Source organism: Acanthaster planci, linkage group LG21 (assembly GCF_054643075.1).
Source record: "Acanthaster planci isolate LZ-2023a linkage group LG21, COTS_SCS, whole genome shotgun sequence".
Classification (NCBI taxonomy): Eukaryota; Metazoa; Echinodermata; class Asteroidea; order Valvatida; family Acanthasteridae; genus Acanthaster; species Acanthaster planci.
In genome coordinates, this window is record NC_141797.1 from 3,389,465 (window position 1) to 3,410,153 (window position 20,689).

Genomic DNA, 20,689 nt, shown 5'->3' on the forward strand with positions numbered 1-20,689 from the left:
TACCTGGAACTGGATGATTCTCTCCTGTGACAGGCAGAGATACATGCGTTCTGTGTCTTTCATGTAGAAGGCACACTTGTGGAGTTGTGAGACGGGGTCATCTGCATCTAGGAGTGAGGTCTGCTTGTCTACTTTCCGAATAATCTAACAGGAAGAAATGAAAAAGACAACCTCTGTGTAACTGTTGGTGAGAAATCATGGCAATGTTTAATATTTATACAACAGGTTTAATCTCAAATCCATCTGACTGTGTTCTTATTTGTGTTAGAGAACACTCCAACGATTTCTTGAAGAAAGTGTCTGCAGCCATTGTCAAATTTTATATTAAGTTGTTCTGTTCTTTGTAAGAACAAAAAATGATATTAACAATGCTATTCAAAAACTCTGTTCACCTGCAACCTGCAGTATATGTAAATGGTCAAACCAATAACAGAAATAAATGTCAAGTCTTAAACAAATAGGAGTATTTATTCTCTTTCACTCTTTGCCTGCACAGGAGGTGTCCTTTGGCACAAAAAAAATTATTAAAAGTTACAGATCAGACCTGGACTCAACCGCCTCACTCTCATTCTAATGGAAAGGTTGAAAGAGAGGCTGGACTAGCAATGCCCAGCCAAATGAATAGCTTTATACATAAAAACTTAGCAACCTCCACATAAACATACAAGCATCTTTGTTTTATAAGTGCAACCTTTACTTTATTGTAATGTGGCATGATTGAAAAAGAGGCTGGACTGTTAAGCTTTGGCCACTTGAATGGATTCATGCACAAACTACACCCATATGTAAGCAACATAAAAGCATTTTGTGCAACATGTAGAAGCCTCTTTTCAATGAGACAACTCCTTGGAAGGTTGATACTTTTGGAGGTTTTTAGAGAAAAAGTGGATGACAGTCACTCCAATTACAACAGAACTGACTCATTCAAGGAATGATCTCGGAGATTAAAGAGCTATCGGTAATTTCAATTTAGGATTTACCAATCTTGGTAAGGCCATGCCCGTCACTATATCCACCAGCTTGACTGTGGAGCCATAGTGAATGTAACCATCTCGTACTGTGAATTCCTCACTCTCCGATTCTTCATCATCCACTGGCAACAAAAATATAGTTGACTTGATTATTCAACACTGGATTCTACTGGTATAGTCCAGTGCACATTCAATGGTTCCTGTACTTTGCCATGAATACCAGTAAAAGTGCTAGACATTACCATGAAAATAAGGAGTACCGGTACTTTCCTGTAAGTATCAAGTACCAGCACTCTGGCATTAGCAAGAGTACTAAGGTACAAGTATGAGGAAAGTACTTCACAGTGCCAGACTTGCAAAGTGTGAGAAATACTGGTTGGTTCCCCTTATGAATCTAAGTTACGGCAGACTCGACCAGTTTAAACTGAGTTTTTAGTGAGCTTTGTGAATGTACATATCAATTACCAACACACTTTCAAATAAAATTTCGAAGAGTTTTAACAAATGAAAAAAAAAACACAGACACCAAAATAAACAAGTAAGTCTCAATAGAGATTTTTTACACTTAGGTGTTGCTATGTGATTTTGTGTTTATCAGTTCAAGAGAATAAATACCTAATAAGGGGTGGGGTCAACACCTAAGGGTGGGGGGATAGTAGCAGTAGCTGTTTGTTGTGTTAGGGGACCAGTACACTGATCTAGGCCTATGTTGACTTACACAGGTGTATCGTGAATGCACCCCATTGCTGTGAGCTGGCGTGGAAGTTATTGTTTTCTACGTGCAGATATCTTGTACTGACAGTCTGTGACCGCAGACGGTTGAACAGCGCCACCGTTGACCCTGAATGGATACACACTAGCCAACAGTACACAAAATAGAGGGGTCAATGATGAAAATGACGGTACAGCAAATTATAATCTCGCTTGCTCAATAAAGGAATAGCACATACTACATGTATGTAGCAGTGTTGACTTAATAAGAACACTGCTCTATAGAAATGTTGCCTAATCCACAGAAAATCTTTGTCTCCCAGGTCAGTAAAAGGATTGCACAGAACAATAAGTTCCAGACTTTCTTTCACACAACACCATGTACTTGCATTTTGCTTGAAGTGGTACCAGACTTACTGATTCAGAAAGTTTCCCATGTATGTTTTGAAACTCCAACTTTTCCAATTGCTCCTTGATTGAGGCTGGCACACGGAAGCAGTGTTGTAGTTGAAGTCATCATAACTCCTGTCACACACTTGTTCCTCACAAGTCCAGTCATTAGCCCTTTCATACCCCCAGTCACAAGTAGCATAAGTATAAAGGTTAACAACTGGACTTCCCCCTGCATGACTTGTGAAGAGACTTACACTGGACTTAACTACAATATTGCAATGAAACCTCTACAACAGTTCCCCGATTCTAATAAAGATTCCCCCATCCTAGCAGCTATCTTTCCTGCCTTCTGGCCACTTACAGTCTGCATTCTTGAGTGATTGCTTCTTCTTGGAAGGCTTAGAGATGACTTTGATTCTCTTGCTGTTGAAGACACCAATATCCTCTCCGCTACCGTAGAACATCTTGACTGAGAGAAGGAAATGTTTCCTCTTGTCTGAGTCGGAGATGTACAACGTCTTGGCAGCACAATAATCCTGTTATTTTTAAAAACCAATGACATAACCGTGACCACTCCATACACAGGTGACAAACAGGTGTTTGGCAACGATCAATATCATTACAGCTATGCACTCAGCACCTGTGCAAATAAGCTCTACATTTGTGACAAGGCTCATGCATACCCCATGCCAGAAATACTTCAACAAACATATTATACGTATGTCACTACAAGAGAGATACATGTATATACATGTAGCTACTTGATGTATACATATGGAAGCTACATGTACATGTACCTGGCACATGTACTTTTTGTTCAGTCAATGAGCCCTCATGCTCTTTAAACCCTACATACTGTCTCAATGGTGGGAAATCATTTAACCCTCTTATGCAAAGATGCATTCTTCACAAAGCTGTCCTTTCAGTCAAAATCAGCCAAATGATACAGTATGTGATCCGCCTCGAGCAGAAGCACCCCCTCATCAGTTGACAAGAGCCATGTTGGTAGGGAGTGTCCATTTTGTTGGTAATGACACGCATGCAGCACAAGCATTTCAGAGTTGGTCATGAACCAGTGCATTGCATTTCCCACCAAAGGAACTTAAAACCGCGCCCTCTCTAGGGACCGCTCTGGGCCATCACAAGTACACCATCAGGACAGTTCAAGATACCGCAGTGCTCTTGCCACAAAGCACCAATGCTTGGGTGTGTAAGCAAAGACACAGCGACGTCTTTTCCCATTGAGATAATAATTGTGACCCACTTTGTGAAAATGTTTCGTACGTCGCCAGAGCCACTTTGTGAGTTTTCATTTGTATTGAAAAGAGCAAATTGAGTTTTTCGTTTTGATGTATCACTCAGTTTGGCATCCTGATGAAAGTGAAAAATGCTGTGGGTTCCTATTGATTTACATTGTGCAAAATTATTCTAAGGGCTTTTTACTCCAAAGTGGCTCTGGCAACTTGTGATTCATTTTCACAGAATGGGTCAAAATTAGTAATTTAGCCTTCTGTGTCCTGCCTGGTACCCACATAATTAGTAACTTAGCCTTCTGTGTCCTGCCTGGTACCCACATAATTAGTAACTTAGCTGTCCGTGTCCTGCCTGGTACCCACATAATTAGTAACTTCGCCTTCTGTGTCCTGCCTGGTACCCACATAATTAGTAACTTAGCCTTCTGTGTCCTGCCTGGTACCCACATAATTAGTAACTTCGCCTTCTGTGTCCTGCCTGGTACCCACATAATTAGTAACTTAGCCTTCTGTGTCCTGCCTGGTACCCATATAATTAGTAACTTAGCCTTCTGTGTCCTGCGTGGTACCCATATAATTAGTAACTTCGCCTTCTGTGTCCTGCCTGGTACCCACATAATTAGTAACTTAGCCTTCTGTGTCCTGCCTGGTACCCACATAATTAGTAACTTCGCCTTCTGTGTCCTGCCTGGTACCCACATAATTAGTAACTTAGCCTTCTGTGTCCTGCCTGGTACCCACATAATTAGTAACTTAGCTGTCCGTGTCCTGCCTGGTACCCACATAATTAGTAACTTCGCCTTCTGTGTCCTGCCTGGTACCCACATAATTAGTAACTTAGCCTTCTGTGTCCTGCCTGGTACCCACATAATTAGTAACTTAGCCTTCTGTGTCCTGCCTGGTACCCACATAATTAGTAACTTAGCCTTCTGTGTCCTGCCTGGTACCCACATAAACCACTGCATGCAGTGATAAAATGTGTCCTTCCATACCAGTGATTCATGAATAGACTAAACAGTGTTATCTACTGTCCCTCGTGCATAGACACAACAGACTTTTCTTTTGTTAATAAATGCTGTGCATCACTTTGTACAGGTAGCCAACAGTTTTTCTTAGAGTGGTTTCTGATTCAGGTGAATGTGAAGTCCCTGCAAATTTGACAGCACAAAACATCTCTATATACTTAATTTGGCTTGTATCAGTTCAGCTGAAACATTTGTAACAAAGGGGTGGCACGCCTCACAAGCAAAAAAGTGAACACATTTTGAGAACATATGAGGCAATGTACAAATGCCATGCACTAGGGGCACTGGATGCTGTTGTATGTGTTGTAATCTGTCATTTTGCCAATGATTTTACAATCGTTGTGTAACAAGCAAGACTAGTGGTCTGCGCACTTATGTATGTCTGCAGGTGACACTTCTCAACACCATGGGGATGAGGTGCTCTCCCATAGACTTAGCACTGGCCCTTATCACTGAGGACATCAGACTGATCAGTGAGGACAGGGAAACAGTTTACTCCCTGTGTCTCCTGTCCTCTGTGGGTAATAAAAATGTGTAACACTTGTACAGTGTGTTGGACTGATGGGACTTAGCTGCGAGGAAACACAGCGCCCTCTCTCACCCCACACGCAGTCCATTAATAGAAGAAGTACCAAGTACTTGAGAGGTATGGCCCAGCCAACACAAACACGAGGCCTGCAACTGTACCTTTCCTTCCAGGTTAAGCTGCTGCATATCTTGGTCACTGTTCCCAATTCCCATGAAGGCACAGACCTGGGAACCAGCTTCTGTCTCTCCATCTTGCTGCATCTGTTCTCTCTTACGTCTCCAGCCAGGATCCAGGAGGTAGATGCAAGGAGGCGGGCAGAAAAACCTGGCAGGGAGGAGGTATGGCATGTTGCAGCATTAAGTCTTCAAAGTACCGATACTGTACTATGTAGAGACTTCATTCCCCTAACTGGTGTTGCAGTTGGACCTTTTTCCAGGTCCAACTAGTGGACAGACACAGAACGTGGTATTGACAGAAATTAAGACAGGAAATCACACAATGAGGAATAATTGCTAGGTCTTAGTGTGTAAGGGTTCAGACATACAGAAAATATCAAAGTATTTGCATAAAAGACTTGGAGAATCTTTTGCAAGTATTGAAAGATTTCTTGTAAATTATGTACTGATACTCCAAACCCCTTCATGAGACCGTCAGCACAGCCATAGCACTTTAGCTTAGTTCCCACTGTACCTTGGAATGATTCCTAGAGAAAGAGCATGTGGCTTCTGCGCATTCAGACAAAAATCAGATGAATGAGAGGAGCCAATGTAGTTTTGCAAGTCACAGTCGCCGGATGGCTTCTTAACCACTTGCTGCTGGGTGGATTTTTCTTGAGCAAGACAAGATGCCAGGTCCTTTTCAAGATTTTCCGTTTGCAAAATTCTTCAAAAATTCATCATTTCATTTAATGGCCGTTTACAACCACATGAAGGACTCTCTGGGTACTATTCTAAAGCTGACAGGTAACCTTCATTGACTCTTGAATATTTCAGCCAGGCCTGCAGCCTTTGAAAAAGAGCCCAGATTGTGCGGTGTTACATAAGATTCTTTTGTTCCCGAAACTGGCACAGTGCACTGCTGACCTCTTTTCAATAGGAGCCAGATAAGCATACAGCGGTGCTGTGTGGCTCATCGCTGCAGTGGTGGAGAGGTTTTCCCCGGTGGTAATCCCTCGCTCTAAATGCCTCGAACAGCAGTATACTGTTTCAAAACAAGGCTGGATTATCTCCACTATTTAGAGCGAAAAAATGTTGGTCATGCCCAGCAGCTCAGTCTTTTGTGCTGAGCACAGTCTTTTGTTATAAGGCCCAGCTCTTTTGTCCCAGTTCCGGGCTCCCCGGCTCTGCATATAAAGCCTATGTACTCGAAAACGGGTAGCCCGGCGGGAAATGGTTACTGTTGTCACCAGAACAGGTAAAAGTAATGTAGCCAGGCCATGGTGCAAAGCCAATTGAGCTAACCACCAATATATATTAATGCATACATGTACATGTACCAACCTTTTTTCTGTTCCGTATGATTTCTGCGCCACCTTAGCGTGCTGAATGACCACCGTTTGATGGCATCTGTCTCGTAAGTACTGTCTCATTGCCTCTTTGGTTAACTTCTTCTCATTTCTAGAAGGCAAAAAATTCAAAAGAGTCACAAGTAAACTTTCTTCCTTTCTTTTATTGTTCAGAAACCCTCGCTCACAGATCTCTGACTACTTACTCTAGCATTCTATGAAAACAAATATGTACCGTATGTGGGTATGTACATCTAAACAGTTCCCGGTTTCCACAATTGATGATTAGAAGAGCTTATTAACATTACAAATAATCATTCAATTTGTTGTTGACTGCATGCAGACTAAAGGCGCCTTTTTAATACGTATGTTTTTATGGTACGTTGGTGCGATGCATTCATGTGTTTCACTTTCACAGACACAGAAATCAATTCCATTAACACATGCAACACACGTGTGCATTGCGTTTGGCCATCAAAATCGCTCCAGTAGTGACATGTGTTATGTTAATGGAGTTCACTTCTGTGTCTGTGAAAATGAAATGCAGGCATTGGTGCAAGTGTTGAAGTGCATATGGAAAGGCACCTTAAGGTGCACATTTTGGGATGTTAGCATGCCTTCCTAGTGGCTACAACATTTCACAAAGAAGCTGTCAAGTCTGGCTGAAACTCTGAAGTTCTTCAAGTCTTCAAAGTATGAATGCTTCTTTGTATACCTGAATAGCGAGTTTCAAGAAAATCTGGCAATGTGCGAGTAGAACTGAGGAGTACATACGCAAAATGTTGACCTTTACCCCGGATGGGTTTACTAGAGGGACCATGCTAAATGCAAACAAATCCAACACTGCTGAAATACTCTAAGGCTAGGGGTTTTAATAGACTGCCTCCCTAGTCCATCCAAATCCTTCAACTCTTTGCAGTTACGGCAACAAGCCTTTAAAATCCTCCAAAAGTTTCCATTAAATTCCTTAATGTGTACAGCACATTGGAGGGGTAACCTCTGCCTCAATCCTTCAACAATCCTCCAGCTATTCCCGTCGTCACGTTGTGGCAGTGCAACTGGTACCTTGAAGCAGTGGGGATTATTTCTTCCATTAAGTATAAACAAGACAAGCTCTAACCCAAGACCTTGACACACCTGTGATGCACCCTTCACAATCAGCCATTATCGACCATTCAACCTCAATCTTCCAATATTCTCTAAATTTTTGATGATTGCAACAAAATGCAACCAAGTGTTACGTGTACATGTACATGTACTTATGGTAGATTTTGTACTAAACATGGTCTTGTAGGCCATCTATTGACAGCTACATGTAATAAAAATGTTCTCAATACTTGAAATGAATTTTGTTGCATTTCAAGGTTGGGGTTAGTGGTGTTTGTGACCTGAAGAATTAAAACCCGTCAGAATCAAGCCCATATTCAGCTGTTGGATGTTGAAGTACCTATTTGCTATAATTTGGGCTTGTTTGAAAATCTCACCTTGTAATTGGAATAATACTTTCATCAGGGTGAGCAGCCGTGTTTGCCACAGCTGGAGGGGAGGGGCTTGGGGCAGGGCTTGGGGGAGTGTGCACCGTGGTCGCCATGGTGCTGATACTGAGCGGGGAGGCAGACGTTACCATGGTAGTGACCAGGTCACTGCCCGCAAGTTTGTCTCCGGCTGGGCCTTGGGTTGTTGCCAGGCCATGAGATGTTGATGTCACATCTGGGATAGGAAGAAACAATCAATGGGGTTGGATTAAAACACAATTTCATGGACAAAAACTTACATCTACATGTACATGTACACAAATAACGGCAACGCAAAGAATGTGGAAAACCTATCCATTAACCTAACAGATCTCCTACATGTACAACATTGTACTAGTCCATTCCAATTGAAACTAGCATGGTAAAGTCCTTCAACACTTTTCCACTTCCAAGGAAATTTATCATTATTTCACAAAACCTGAAAAAAAAATTCCAAAAGTCCTGGGAAAAGCTCACAGTGGCAAAAGGATTTTCATGAATTTTCACCTTGCATGTACACGTAAGTGGGAAAACATTTTCAAACTTTTTTATACAAGTGAGAAAACATTTTCATGCCTTGTGAAATGTGAGTGTGACAGTGAATTCCTTTCACAATTTGTGTTCGTCTTTATTTGTACATGTAGCATTTTTTCAAAATTGGCTCTTTAGGGTTTCATTATTTACTTTTTATATCATTCCACTGCCTTGTTTCATTTTGTGAGTTCGCATTTTCAGTGAATGTAACATTACCGGTACATGGGCTACATGCATATGTATCTTTAAAGATGTGCATTTTAATACCAAAAAATAATAACTATCAATTTCAAACCTCTGTTGAATCTATCGCAGCACGTGCAGAGTATTAAAACCTTTTGACTGTTTAATTTCATTCAGATGATTTTCTATTAACTACATGTGTCGCTTTGGAAATCAATATTGTCAATGGAGAACCATGTGGAAGTACGGGTGGCTTGGACAAGGGCTTAACCATGACAGGAGTGAAAATTCACCAGGGAAAACAAGACTGACAACGCATGGCATTCCAACAGCAATAAGGTAAAGTCCAGCAAATACACCTACAATATGAAACATTGTGGACCAGCCTGCTGCCAAACTCCTGCAAACAAGCTGGGCTATACTACACGGTGGGAACAAGTCCTGCTGTTGTCAGGGGGAAAAAAAGACAGGCCTGATTGATCAGCGCTGCAAGGTGGTCGTTTCATGCCAGCCTGAAATTACTACGGCATTATTTGTTGTTAGCTACTAGAGGGGAACGCATAGCACAAATTAAAAAACAAAATCATGAATAGATAATGGATTACTCACCATGTACATTGTATGATACAGTACATGCATAATACTGTACATATACACAATACATGTACATGCATATCAGTAAGTACCGCGGTACATGAACATGTGCGTGTATATCCATATACATGGACCACAACATGAGCAACATAAATCACTTTACATTAAATCCCAATCAAAATTGTAACAAACTGATCAAATGAAAACTGCACTCTTATTGTACATGTACCAGTATACCACAGACATACATGTATATATCCGTATTTTGAGCTGCCATTAAATGATAATACAGTACGAATAATTCAGGCATTTAAAAAGGGTTCTTACACCAAGTGGTATCACAATGCTTCACACACAAAATAAACACAGAATGAGAAAACACTCCAATAATGGGCTACATGTTACTGGTACCGTAGGCTAAAGATGTATGGAAAAGGTGAGTTTGGTTGAAATGCAAGTGATGCAGTGGTTTTGGCTACACAGCAACAAATCCTGCAACATAAATGTAATGCTGTACATGTACATGTACATTCCACTTTTAAGAAGTCTGCTAAATAACAGAAAAGGAAGACTGGTTGTTTGAAATTCAAGACTGTTCATATATGAACATATTGAGGTACATGTACCGTACTGTACTGTGCATGTACCGGTGTGTACAACGTATATCAATATATGTACATATCAATGGTGCATGTTCGTGTACCAATGGAACCGGTACCATGTACACGTATGTACATATCAATGGTGCATGTTCGTGTACCAATGGAACCGGTACCATGTACATGTAAATAATCTCTCATTATGTACATTTACACATACACTTCTTCAACATTTCAAATGTCCCTACTTTTCCTCAAAATACAGTTTGTTTTGTGTGCATCTATATCTGTTATGAAGATATACATGTACACATGTACATGTATATACTAGAGTGCTAACTTCTTATTCTCTTCGCGGAGAAAATTTGACGCCGTCCTGGGCTCCGACATTTTTAATCCATGTGCATGCTTGTACACTGCAGAACATTCAAAATCAGACAGAATGGATTTCGAATTATGTACTCTAAATGAAACACTCAAGTAGCCTACAACATGTACGCGAATGTCAGCACGTCTTCTGAATAAGGCGCACACAAATGGCACATGTTTATTTACATCCATAGCTGATAAGTTTAAAACAAACGTTTCTCTACCATTCGAGCAAGGTCATCTGATTTCCTATGCATGTCTTTGGATGGCTGTCTTTCCCTGAATAAGTTCAGCTGAATTGAAAAGTCGTTCCCTTCATTCAGTCAGTGTTAAGTGAGTTGACAGCTCTGGGATTTTGTGCAATTCGGGTACCAATAAAACCTGATTAAAAACGTTGCAGCAATATGTGCACTTGCTTGTGTTTTTTGATGCAGAGCGAAATGAAATGCTCATTTACTGATTGCGTGTTCAGGTTGATTATCGGCTTTGCTGACATATTGTTTTAGAACACAGATGCAGATACAGTGTATACATAAGCCATACAAAAATTCTAGATTTCTATAGGTTTATGCACAAACACGGATGCACCAGCAGGCCTCACTTTGTACATGTACATGAGCCAACGTTCTACTGTAGCTTTCATATACACATGAACATGTAGCTTTATGGAATTGTAAATCCTTATTGTACGTGTAGTTAGTGTGGTGTGTCCAGGTTGTTTCAGTTATGAGCCTTTGGCTTACGTTAACAGCCCTGCACCAGTAATTCTCCTCCAACATATTCAATTAGTAACAATTTATCTTGCCTCATTTGGCTTTCAAGTATTACTCTTTGTTATTGATATTATTTGCTCTTGTTACCTACACGTAGATTTGTTTATGGTTGTATTTATACATGTACATGTACCTCTTAGAATTGGAGAGTTCTAAATAAATGTTTATTGAAGTGAAAAAAAGTTGTTGTTGCTATGGTGTCATTCAGAGAAGACACCATTTTCTTTCAAATTGTGAACCAAAAATTTGCACACTGACACAATTTGCACATTTTGGGACAGGGTTGCTCTTCGGGTTACTGCCATAGATACTGGTATGTACATGTACTTCTGCAAAAATGACTCTCCAAAGAAAAGGACATTTTCTTTCGGTAAAATAAGCAAACTTCCAGTAGTCTTCCAAGCAGGTTTTCTCCAAGGAATGGCATCCCAATTTTCCATACATGAACATCGGGTATACATGTACAGTGTATGTATCCATATACATGGATCTGTACTAGCGTGAAAACCGAAAAGGCACGAAATAGCAAAATTACAATTGAAAATACACATAAAGTTAATTTTAAAAAATACAGCATAAAAAAATTATTCCAAGGACCCTTTCAGGCCAAGAGCTTACATTGTATACATTTCTTGTACCGGATATCTGATAATGTACAGTACATTTTACACAATTAGAACTTCTTAGGCCGCACTACCGGTATGAACATGTACATATACCACTGTACATTACATCACAGGAGATCCTACAATTTACATGTACTGTACATGTACATGTACTGTACATGTACATGCAAGTTGAAATGAGCACCCTATTGGACAAAAAAAGTTCTGACTCCTGGTGCAGATGTACACGGTACATGTACATACACATTTACTGAATATGTATGCTCATGTTACCTAGCTACCACGCAAGCTGATTTATCATATACACATGAACAACTGTACACGTACATGTATTTTCAATGCGTGTTACATGTACATGTATTTTTTTTTTATTCACGAGCAACTGGTTCACACATGTACATATACACCACGCAGACTATCGGTGGCATGCCACACAATTTACATGTACATGTACAATGTACAGTACTAGTTCCCCCGTGAAATCTTATCTACTTGCATTTGTCTACCTAAAGATTTTAATCATCCACAGTACACAAGGAACTGTATACACATGATTCAGATACCTGTGAGTCCAATTAAGTGTACAGTAGTGTCGCTGGCTAGCCAGTGGCTGCCTAGAAGTACCGTAAATGTAGACGAACTGTTTTCAGCGATCATGCTGCTGGACATGTACATGTACATTGGGATGAAAGTGTCAAACATGGCTTTTTGTTTGGTTTAGGTTTTTGGGTGGTTTTTTTTTTTAGTTCACTGCCTCGCCATGCAGCAATATTCCTATCACTGCATGGATCCTCATACATGTACCGGTCCAGTCGCACTCCTGGTAAAAAGAGTGGCTGGCGCAAGATGGTGAACTGACCAAAGAGAACTGGACTACATGTAAATATTGTTAACTGGTCAATCAGCAGGGTTTCAAGTTCAACTATCGGTCACCACTGCCAACAAATAGCAAATGCATTGTACATGTAGAGTTGAACAACTCTGTGGCAAGTAACACCACTTATCAAGCAGTTTGCTATACAAACAGAATACCAGTAGTCCTTTGGGCTCCTGAATTTTGTGTGTAGTATACACCACACACTTTCAGCAAACAAAATTTACAGTGTTTTGATATTTAGGCAGGAAATTTAAGTCTTAGAGAGTGGTGAATGCTACAGCCAAACAATTTTGACCAAAACCGTTTTATGCAAATTTCAATTAAGTAAAAATGTGTTAAACTTTTTCTGACATCTGGCCTTTGACACCAAGTAAATTCATACACTGTACAGGTGTTCATGTTTTGTACATATGAACCAGCATTTAATTGCAAAGGAACAACATGCCAATCAAGGTCCTTACATGTATACTGTGGGTACATTGGCAATATTACTAATTGGTGTGTGTGTGTCAATGGCAAGAATTCCTCAGGCTGGCCACCACACTGTGCATGAACCATACAGGTATCAAAAAATTCTCTTTGCTGCAAGATCACACGAAAGATGTTGGTTATATTCTCGAAATAAATGTACAGGTACATTTTACATGTAAATACATGAAAATGGAGAATACACGTATACACAGACAGGCAGTTTTAGTGAAATCTGGGAGTGCGCTAACCTTACATACAGGTACATGTACCGTACATGTACATGTACCTACCGGTACTGGTAGTGTGGACTTGTGAACAAAAGATGTCCACACGATGCAGGAAAGGAAGACGTTCTGTGGACTTACATGTACATTGTACACATGTTCACTGGACGTTTCCCCTTCTCTGAAAAAGGGGTTTAGAGGCATTTTGGGGCAGGGGTCGTAAAAGGAACAACACTAGTCAAGAAAACCTTGTACAAAAAGCCAGGTGAAAATCGTGTTCCCAGTTCAAGAAAAGCAAGTATTTTCACTGAGTTTTCTTAACTACATGGGGAACGTCCACAGTCCTGAATGTAAGGTACATGTACAATGTAAATGGTACAGTGTGTGTGCATGTTAATGGCCAGAAAGGCTCAGGCTGGCCACCATACTATGCATGAACCATGTCGAAAATTTCTCTTCACTGGAAGATCACAACAAAGATGTTGTTTTTTTTCTCAAAATAAATACATGAAAACGGAAAATACATGAGATACACAGACAGGCAGTTTTACTGAAATCTTCATGAACAATTCACAGGTAAAGGATTCAATTCTCAAACAAGCGAAGATTGAGGACTGTTTAGGTTAAAATATTTGGCTACTTTTAAATTATAGCATCAGTATACATGTGTAATTGATCTGGATATTATGACAAAACTTCTCTATCTACCAGTACATGTACATGTATTTCTAAAAAAGTCCCAAACTGTAGTGCCACCAAATCCGCGCCCATCCTCAACAACGGAAATCTCAAATACATGTATAGGGTGGGCAGTGCTTTTTTCAGTCTCAGTATTTTGGACACCGCCCTCAAGAGTTGGTGAAAGTTGATCGAGGTTGTCATTAGTTCTGTATTGGACGTCCAGCACTGATCGTGAGCGAACAGTGATCATTTTATCCATTTTCTAGATATTGGTAATTTCAACCTGTTCATTTTTGTATTTAGTCTGTGAAGTCAAACTCTATGCTCTGCAGCCATTATCCCTGAATTCCTACTTAAAAAGCTTTCAATTTGCGCATACCGGTATCTGTAAAAAGAAAAACGTCGAAATGACGATTGACCATCGACAGTAAATTATCGTTGGTGCATAATTTCATTTAGGAGTTTCAAGACGAGAAAGCAACACCTGTACATACAAAATGTACATGTAATGGACACTTCTTGTCCTAAACACTAGTGAAAAAACGCTAAATCTACTACATGTACATATACGTGTACAAATATTTAAAGAAATTGGTCCAATGAGGAACTGGATATGCTCGTAAACACTTTAGCAAAGACCAAGAAATGAAGCAATGTACATGTACATGTACATTTTCTGGCTTGCCACTTACATGTGTGAGGGGTGAGATTGGAAGAAAATGAAATATCCACAGTAATCACCGTAGGTTTGGGGGGCCCACAGTAGTGTGGGGTCTAATGTGTTTGCCTAAAGGAACTCCTTAAAGTAAACAATTTCTTGTTTTCTCTCATAAACACGTACACATGTACATAAAGATTTATGCATAAAACCAGCTTATTAACCCTAACCCTGCTAAATGCACCAGAATGCACCAGAGGTAAAACGTTGTTGCAAGTTGGTGCATTTAGCAGGCAACACAAGTCTTCTGGTGGTATGCATTCTGGTGCATTTAGCAGGCTTGGTGTTTACGCCCTAGCAACTAGTGCACCAGAATGCACTGGTGCAATCCGGTGCATTTAGCAGGGTAGCTAGTGGTACCGAGAGTGACATAAATTAGTTCACTGCACAATATACTGGTGCATTGTGCAGGGTACCCATTTGGGGTTTGGTACATTCTGGTGCATTTAGCAGGATCTTTGGCAAATACCCCTTGGGGGTTAGGGTTAATGGTAAACTCAAGATTTTCCAGATACAAATAGATTGTCTTAAAATCCTGAAATTAGGAAAATCATGATGAAAAAGCCCGGAACTGGAACATTCTGACAAATCCTACCCCTGATAATTCTATGTGAAACTGCAGTTACTAATTAAATACCCAGGTACGCACTAAAGCAGAAACTACTAAATTGTGGGGTTAATTTTGTAGTGTGAAACCTCTTCTCTAAGTAACATATAGTTTCTACCCTGGTATGGACAACTTCCCGAGTAAATCAATTACCCAGGTTAGTCCAGAGTAACTTAAAAACCTTTTAACATTGCTGAGTTCAGACATGTACGTACCACACATCATGGGACAAGTGTACAGTATGTACATGTTGATCTGCTCCTACCTCTACCAATTATCATTCTTACAATGCTGCAGTGGAAATCATTATATTGCACAACTACAAATCGCTGCCATACTATAAACATTACTAGTACATGTACCAGGACATGTACATACCTGTACATGTATTTATGGTCCCCATCATGTTTGTAGTAAATTGTACATTTTGTTAACTCTGGACTGGATAAAAATCCTAAGCAACTAGTGAGAAAAAAATGTCACTGCAAAAAAGTCTGAATAAAAGTTGGGTTAATATTTCAAAATCTGTCAACTGGACCCTGATGAGGCACGGTAAAATACTGTACAAAACAGTTTTTCATAAAAGGAATATTTATTATCTAAAAACACATTAAATCACAACAAACTGTTTAGAAACTGTAGCAAGTGCTGTTGGAAGAGGCGGCTAAAAACAACAGCAAAAACAAAAGTTCAAAAAAGGTAGTCAGTTTAGAGTGAGTGATTAATGCAAACTCTAATTTAAGACATTTCTGTAATTTGATCTGCAATGCTCACATCAATGTACAATGTACATGTACCTTGGTGACTGCTGAATCCCACGCCATATTCCTCAAAGTTAAAAATGTTCTGGTAAGCCATGGCACCAGACTTATGCATCCACACATGTAATCATTGGCTCAACAACCAGTCTGAAGATGAAAACATCCCAGCAGCCAGTGTGGTCTGACACAACGCTAACTAGTACCTCGTGGTGACAGTGGGCAGACTTGACAAATCCAGGAGAGTTGTACACTACATGTAGGTGTAGCAATACTGGATTCTTGATGTCTCACTCGGTTACTAGCTGAGACACAAGCTCACCCCCATGCCTACATGTACACATGTACATCAATTTGGCTGGTTACACTACGCGTCCATTTCATTTATTTCACTCCACTGTGTATCTGTACTCCACTGACCGCACATGTACCAAACATGTAGCTGGCAACACTATAGGCTCTTCCTTTGATCGCCTTTATGCAGGGGACCAATAAACTAGCCCCACTATCACAGGCAGATGATTGTGTTATACAAGCCCCTCACAATACCCTCAACAACACAATGACTACATGTTCTAATACAACAAGCAACCCAACTGCAGTCAATGGAAGATGTACATACACAGTCCCTCCAATATCAAAATGGTAAAAAAAAGGGGGGCTGTACGTACAGTCAGACTACACAGGGAAACACTCAAATTGACACAAAGAGGCTTTCCTCTTTTTAATACCAGTCCATGCCCGGGAACCATACAGCCTACTATCTCCCCATGTACATGTGCATGTATATATTGTTTATTCATTAGTTCAGGGAGGGGACAAATACCCACAGCTGGCTGAAGCAAAAATTCTCCCACGCTCTAGGAGTAAGTGGCTTCTCCATGCCTGTTCAAGGGCCACTGACTCCTGCTTTTACTACATACAGTGAATGGCATCCTGATGGGGAGGCCCTGCACCATGAATATATCAAACATGTGCCTGACTAAGCTTGGTGATTGGACAATGGAGAACAAAAAGAGGAGGGTCTTATTACTGGATTATTGCTGTTAAGTTTTTAGATTTTGCCTTTTCATACTACAAAGGAACAGGTTAAACTTGCACAAGTCTGTCCATTTTATTGAGATTCAGAAAGTGGGCTTTATGAATGAAATACCAGTACTTCCTCCAGTTGCCATAGACTGTATATGCATGGAGGTAATGCATGTTACTTGTCCATGTACATGTACATGTACATGGGTATGTACTGTACACTGTAAGTGCCAAATACAGTACTGTAAATGTACCGTATAGTAAAAGTACATGTACATGTATGATACCATACATGTACATGTACAAGTACATGTGCACAAGTACATGTACATGTGAATACTACTGAATGTCTCGGTAGTGTGTATTTTCTAAATTCTTATGTGACAAGGCACTGAATGTCTGGAAAAGTCCATTTCAAGAAACCTCTTTTGTGACCTGTCCAAATTACGCCGTGTTTGCCCACACATTTATGAATGGTACAATTGTACATGTACATGTATGCACTAATAAGTAATATTATTTCTGACCTTTTATCCAACAGTATCAGTTCTTTCTGTGGACTTACCAGTAACTCTGGGCAAAATCTTTTCTTATTGTAACATACATGTACCAGCAAATAAGGTACAGTGAACTGGTACCCGGTACTTGGTCTCTGCACACTACACACTGGTAACAGTAAATTTACATTCATCCATTGCAATCATTCACCAGTATGGATGCAAATGCAAGTAATAAGCTTTTGCTCTTGGCAGTTTATTTTCTAACATTATTGTGTACATGAACGTCAGCGAAAAAGATACACCCAAGGCATGAATACGGCCCTTATATCACTGAAATGTACATTGTACATGTACATGTTCATGGTACTCGACCTGAAGTGATCCATATAATTAGACCAAATTAATACCATGGTCATGCTCCATGTACATGTACTTACAGTTAAAATCTCACAACTAGCCTAGGCAGTGCTGGTTTTCCTTATTCTGATTGACTACTTGCACTTACTATTTTTTTTACCTGTACCGGTGTACATGTGGGTGTGTTCAACCACAGGCAAAATACTGAAACCTTGCATCTGACTTGGGTTGAGGCTACTACACAGCAAACTTAACTGGTACCTCACCATGTCACCAATGATTGCAGTTACAATCTCACTCTCTCATTTACATGCACCCTACAGTAGGCGGTGTCAGCTTTCCTTATCTGGTCAAATACGAGTACTCCCCTTTTACCCTAAAAAATTTAATCGAAAAATGAAAGAAATTTCACAGAAACTTACTTGTGTTTTGAGTTTTGACTTTTGGTTCTCTTGTCTCCTCTGACAATAACACTGTTGTAGAATATCCCAACGCGGGTGCCACACCTGAACCTTTGAGGGCTGATATGCCTCCTGCATTCCCTCCGCCAGCAGCCATCAGGTCATGTGATCTCTTGAGTGAGGCCGACATCCTGTGATGGTCGTGGCCATTGAGGGTGGGCGGGGCACTGCCTCCTCCGCCACTACTATCACTGTTCGCCTGGCCCTGGAGAGGCGGAGCCAGTTCGCCATTGGTTATCTGCAAATCGGTGGCCTGGGAGAGGGAGAGTGCCGCGTCGTAGGCGCTGTGGATGGCTTCCGTCTCCTGGGCCAGGAAGCGCTGCAGCATGTACTGGGTCATTACAACCAACTAATCACAGTAGCGGCATAATCATGTGCACAGTTAATCCCTGGGATGAGTCAAGGGACAAGATCAGTCCAACATATACAGAAGTCTTGGAACTAGATTGATCCAAGAGTTTTCACAACTGGACTAATTCAATATTTCCAGAAGTCAAAGGAGCTACGCCAGTCCAAGATTATCAGAAGTCTGGTACATGTAGCTAGATGAGTCTGAAGCAAAAATGAAGCCTTGGAAGCAATATGGCCCACAGCATCAACACACCTTTAAAGTTTCAAACTCTTGTTTCTCTCTATCTGCTGGGTTTTTTTTTCAAATAACGTTTTTCTTTTCAATGACAACACTGATCTTTGTTGACCAAATCTACACATGGTACAACCATCACCATTAACCAGTTGGTTTTCTGTGTCTTAGCCCCCAACATCTGACTAACTTTTTTCCATCCTAGAATAAATTCAACTTGTTGACTGCATTTCAAAGGAACCAGTGCTGCCTTCTCGATTCCAGAAAACTTAATTTAAGACTTCTTAGAACACAGAAACTATGTAGTTTGGATAGCTATACACAGAAAACCCTTTCAGCTCACAACAGCACATTTCAGATTCTCCGTTGTCAGACATTTGGACATCCTCCTGGAAGGCAGTTTAACAAATGAAGCAGACTCCAACAGCTCCACTGACAGACACCTGTTTTCTGTTCCGCTATTTCCAAGACAGCCAGATCCTGACTGATTTCAATCCAAAGAACTCTCCATAAATCCCAAGATGATTAGGTGTTTCCAACACATATGGTCTACTCCTGTGAACGTTGTCTCTCCAACCCTGCCACCTTTGCAAAGTTTTCACTGAATGACCTTCTCTGATCCAGTTGGCCAAAAGTGTCCAAACCTTTGGAACTCCGATGACACCAGCATGTTACGATCTGTTAAAAAAAGAGACACACAGAAATCAAAAAAACATCTGCAGAACATTTGGAACACAGTGGTACCTGGTACATATTGTACACCAAATATACGTTGTTTCCTGTTAAAAAAAATGTGTGTAAACATTCTATTTTGATGTGTAGAAAGTGTGGCATAGAGGCAGTCCAGAGGGCGGTTTACACTACATGTAAACCTACATGTACTCCCATCCTCGTAGGAAGAAAGAAGGACAAAGATCAGAAAGAAAAGGCTTGTGTTGTAACCTATACACAGATGTGAAGTTGGTGTAAAATTGAGAGAAGAAAAGTTGGAAATGCGGATAAACATGGAGCAAGCAATGTGTCTGTATGGTACTGTACATGTAGGTATGATGAATAAAGAACAGCTTCCAGTGTCAAAAAGGACCCCTGTTTCAATAACCCTTTTTGTGAGTTAAGTTAGAATAAAATCTGGTACACTGACTTCTTTAAATTCACATGAACATAACGACTTGAATTTGCCATACTAACAACACTGTTGCTATACCTGTCTGCCTGTACATGTACCTTGTGATTCCGGGCAAGCTTTTGCTTAGTTTACACAACAGATGCCTTGCATTAATACAGGTACACTGCTTTCAGTGGTAAGATGGCACAAAGGAACCAGTCTACTCCATAGATGGTGGCCGCTATGCAAAAGCTTGCCCCGAATCACGAGGTATAGCAACAGTGTCTTTAGTCTAAGGAATTCAAATTGTTATGTTTATGTGCAATCAGATAACCCAGTGTACCAGATAGATTTTATTCATATCCGCAAAAGGCTTATTGTCCACAGTTAGTGATTATCAGCAACTTTTTCAGGCAAAACAACCCCCCCCCTCGAAATGCCACAGTCTGGGCTGCAGAGTGACATGACAACAAACCTGTTGAAATATTTCATGAGACCAAGACTACCACAGAGAGGAGCTACCACAGAAGATGTAGGCATTCCAACAACCAACCCTCTTATCTGTACCACCACTGCCCCCCAAACTACCCTAGGGTTGTGGAAGTTCCCAGGGATGGATTGGATCTGCATTTTACACAACAGAAAAAGCAAGATGGCAAGCTATGGTAACAATCAATAACTGCAAGCTAGAGTATACATGTACATCGCGATCTGATCCATAGCTTATCCTGATATCTCAT

General features: G+C 40.5%; 1 protein-coding gene across 14 annotated transcripts in view; it reads right to left on the minus strand.

Moving 5' to 3' along the window:
• Positions 1-20,689, minus strand: part of rbpj (recombination signal binding protein for immunoglobulin kappa J region) — a 68,266-nt gene that overhangs the window by 6,957 nt on the left and 40,620 nt on the right. For 13 of the 14 annotated variants that reach the window (XM_022239284.2, XM_087131046.1, XM_022239280.2 and 10 more), the window contains 8 exons: positions 18,223-19,522; positions 7,871-8,096; positions 6,382-6,498; positions 5,041-5,206; positions 2,437-2,611; positions 1,690-1,827; positions 981-1,093; positions 4-144 (listed from right to left, as the gene is read on the minus strand). In XM_022239284.2, the coding sequence (XP_022094976.2) occupies positions 4-144; positions 981-1,093; positions 1,690-1,827; positions 2,437-2,611; positions 5,041-5,206; positions 6,382-6,498; positions 7,871-8,096; positions 18,223-18,601 (1,455 nt within the window). In that variant the 5' untranslated portion in view covers positions 18,602-19,522. Of the gene's footprint in view, positions 1-3; positions 145-980; positions 1,094-1,689; positions 1,828-2,436; positions 2,612-5,040; positions 5,207-6,381; positions 6,499-7,870; positions 8,097-15,953; positions 16,603-18,222; positions 19,523-20,689 lie in introns of those variants that run through there. The other variant, XM_022239294.2, reaches the window with a different exon arrangement.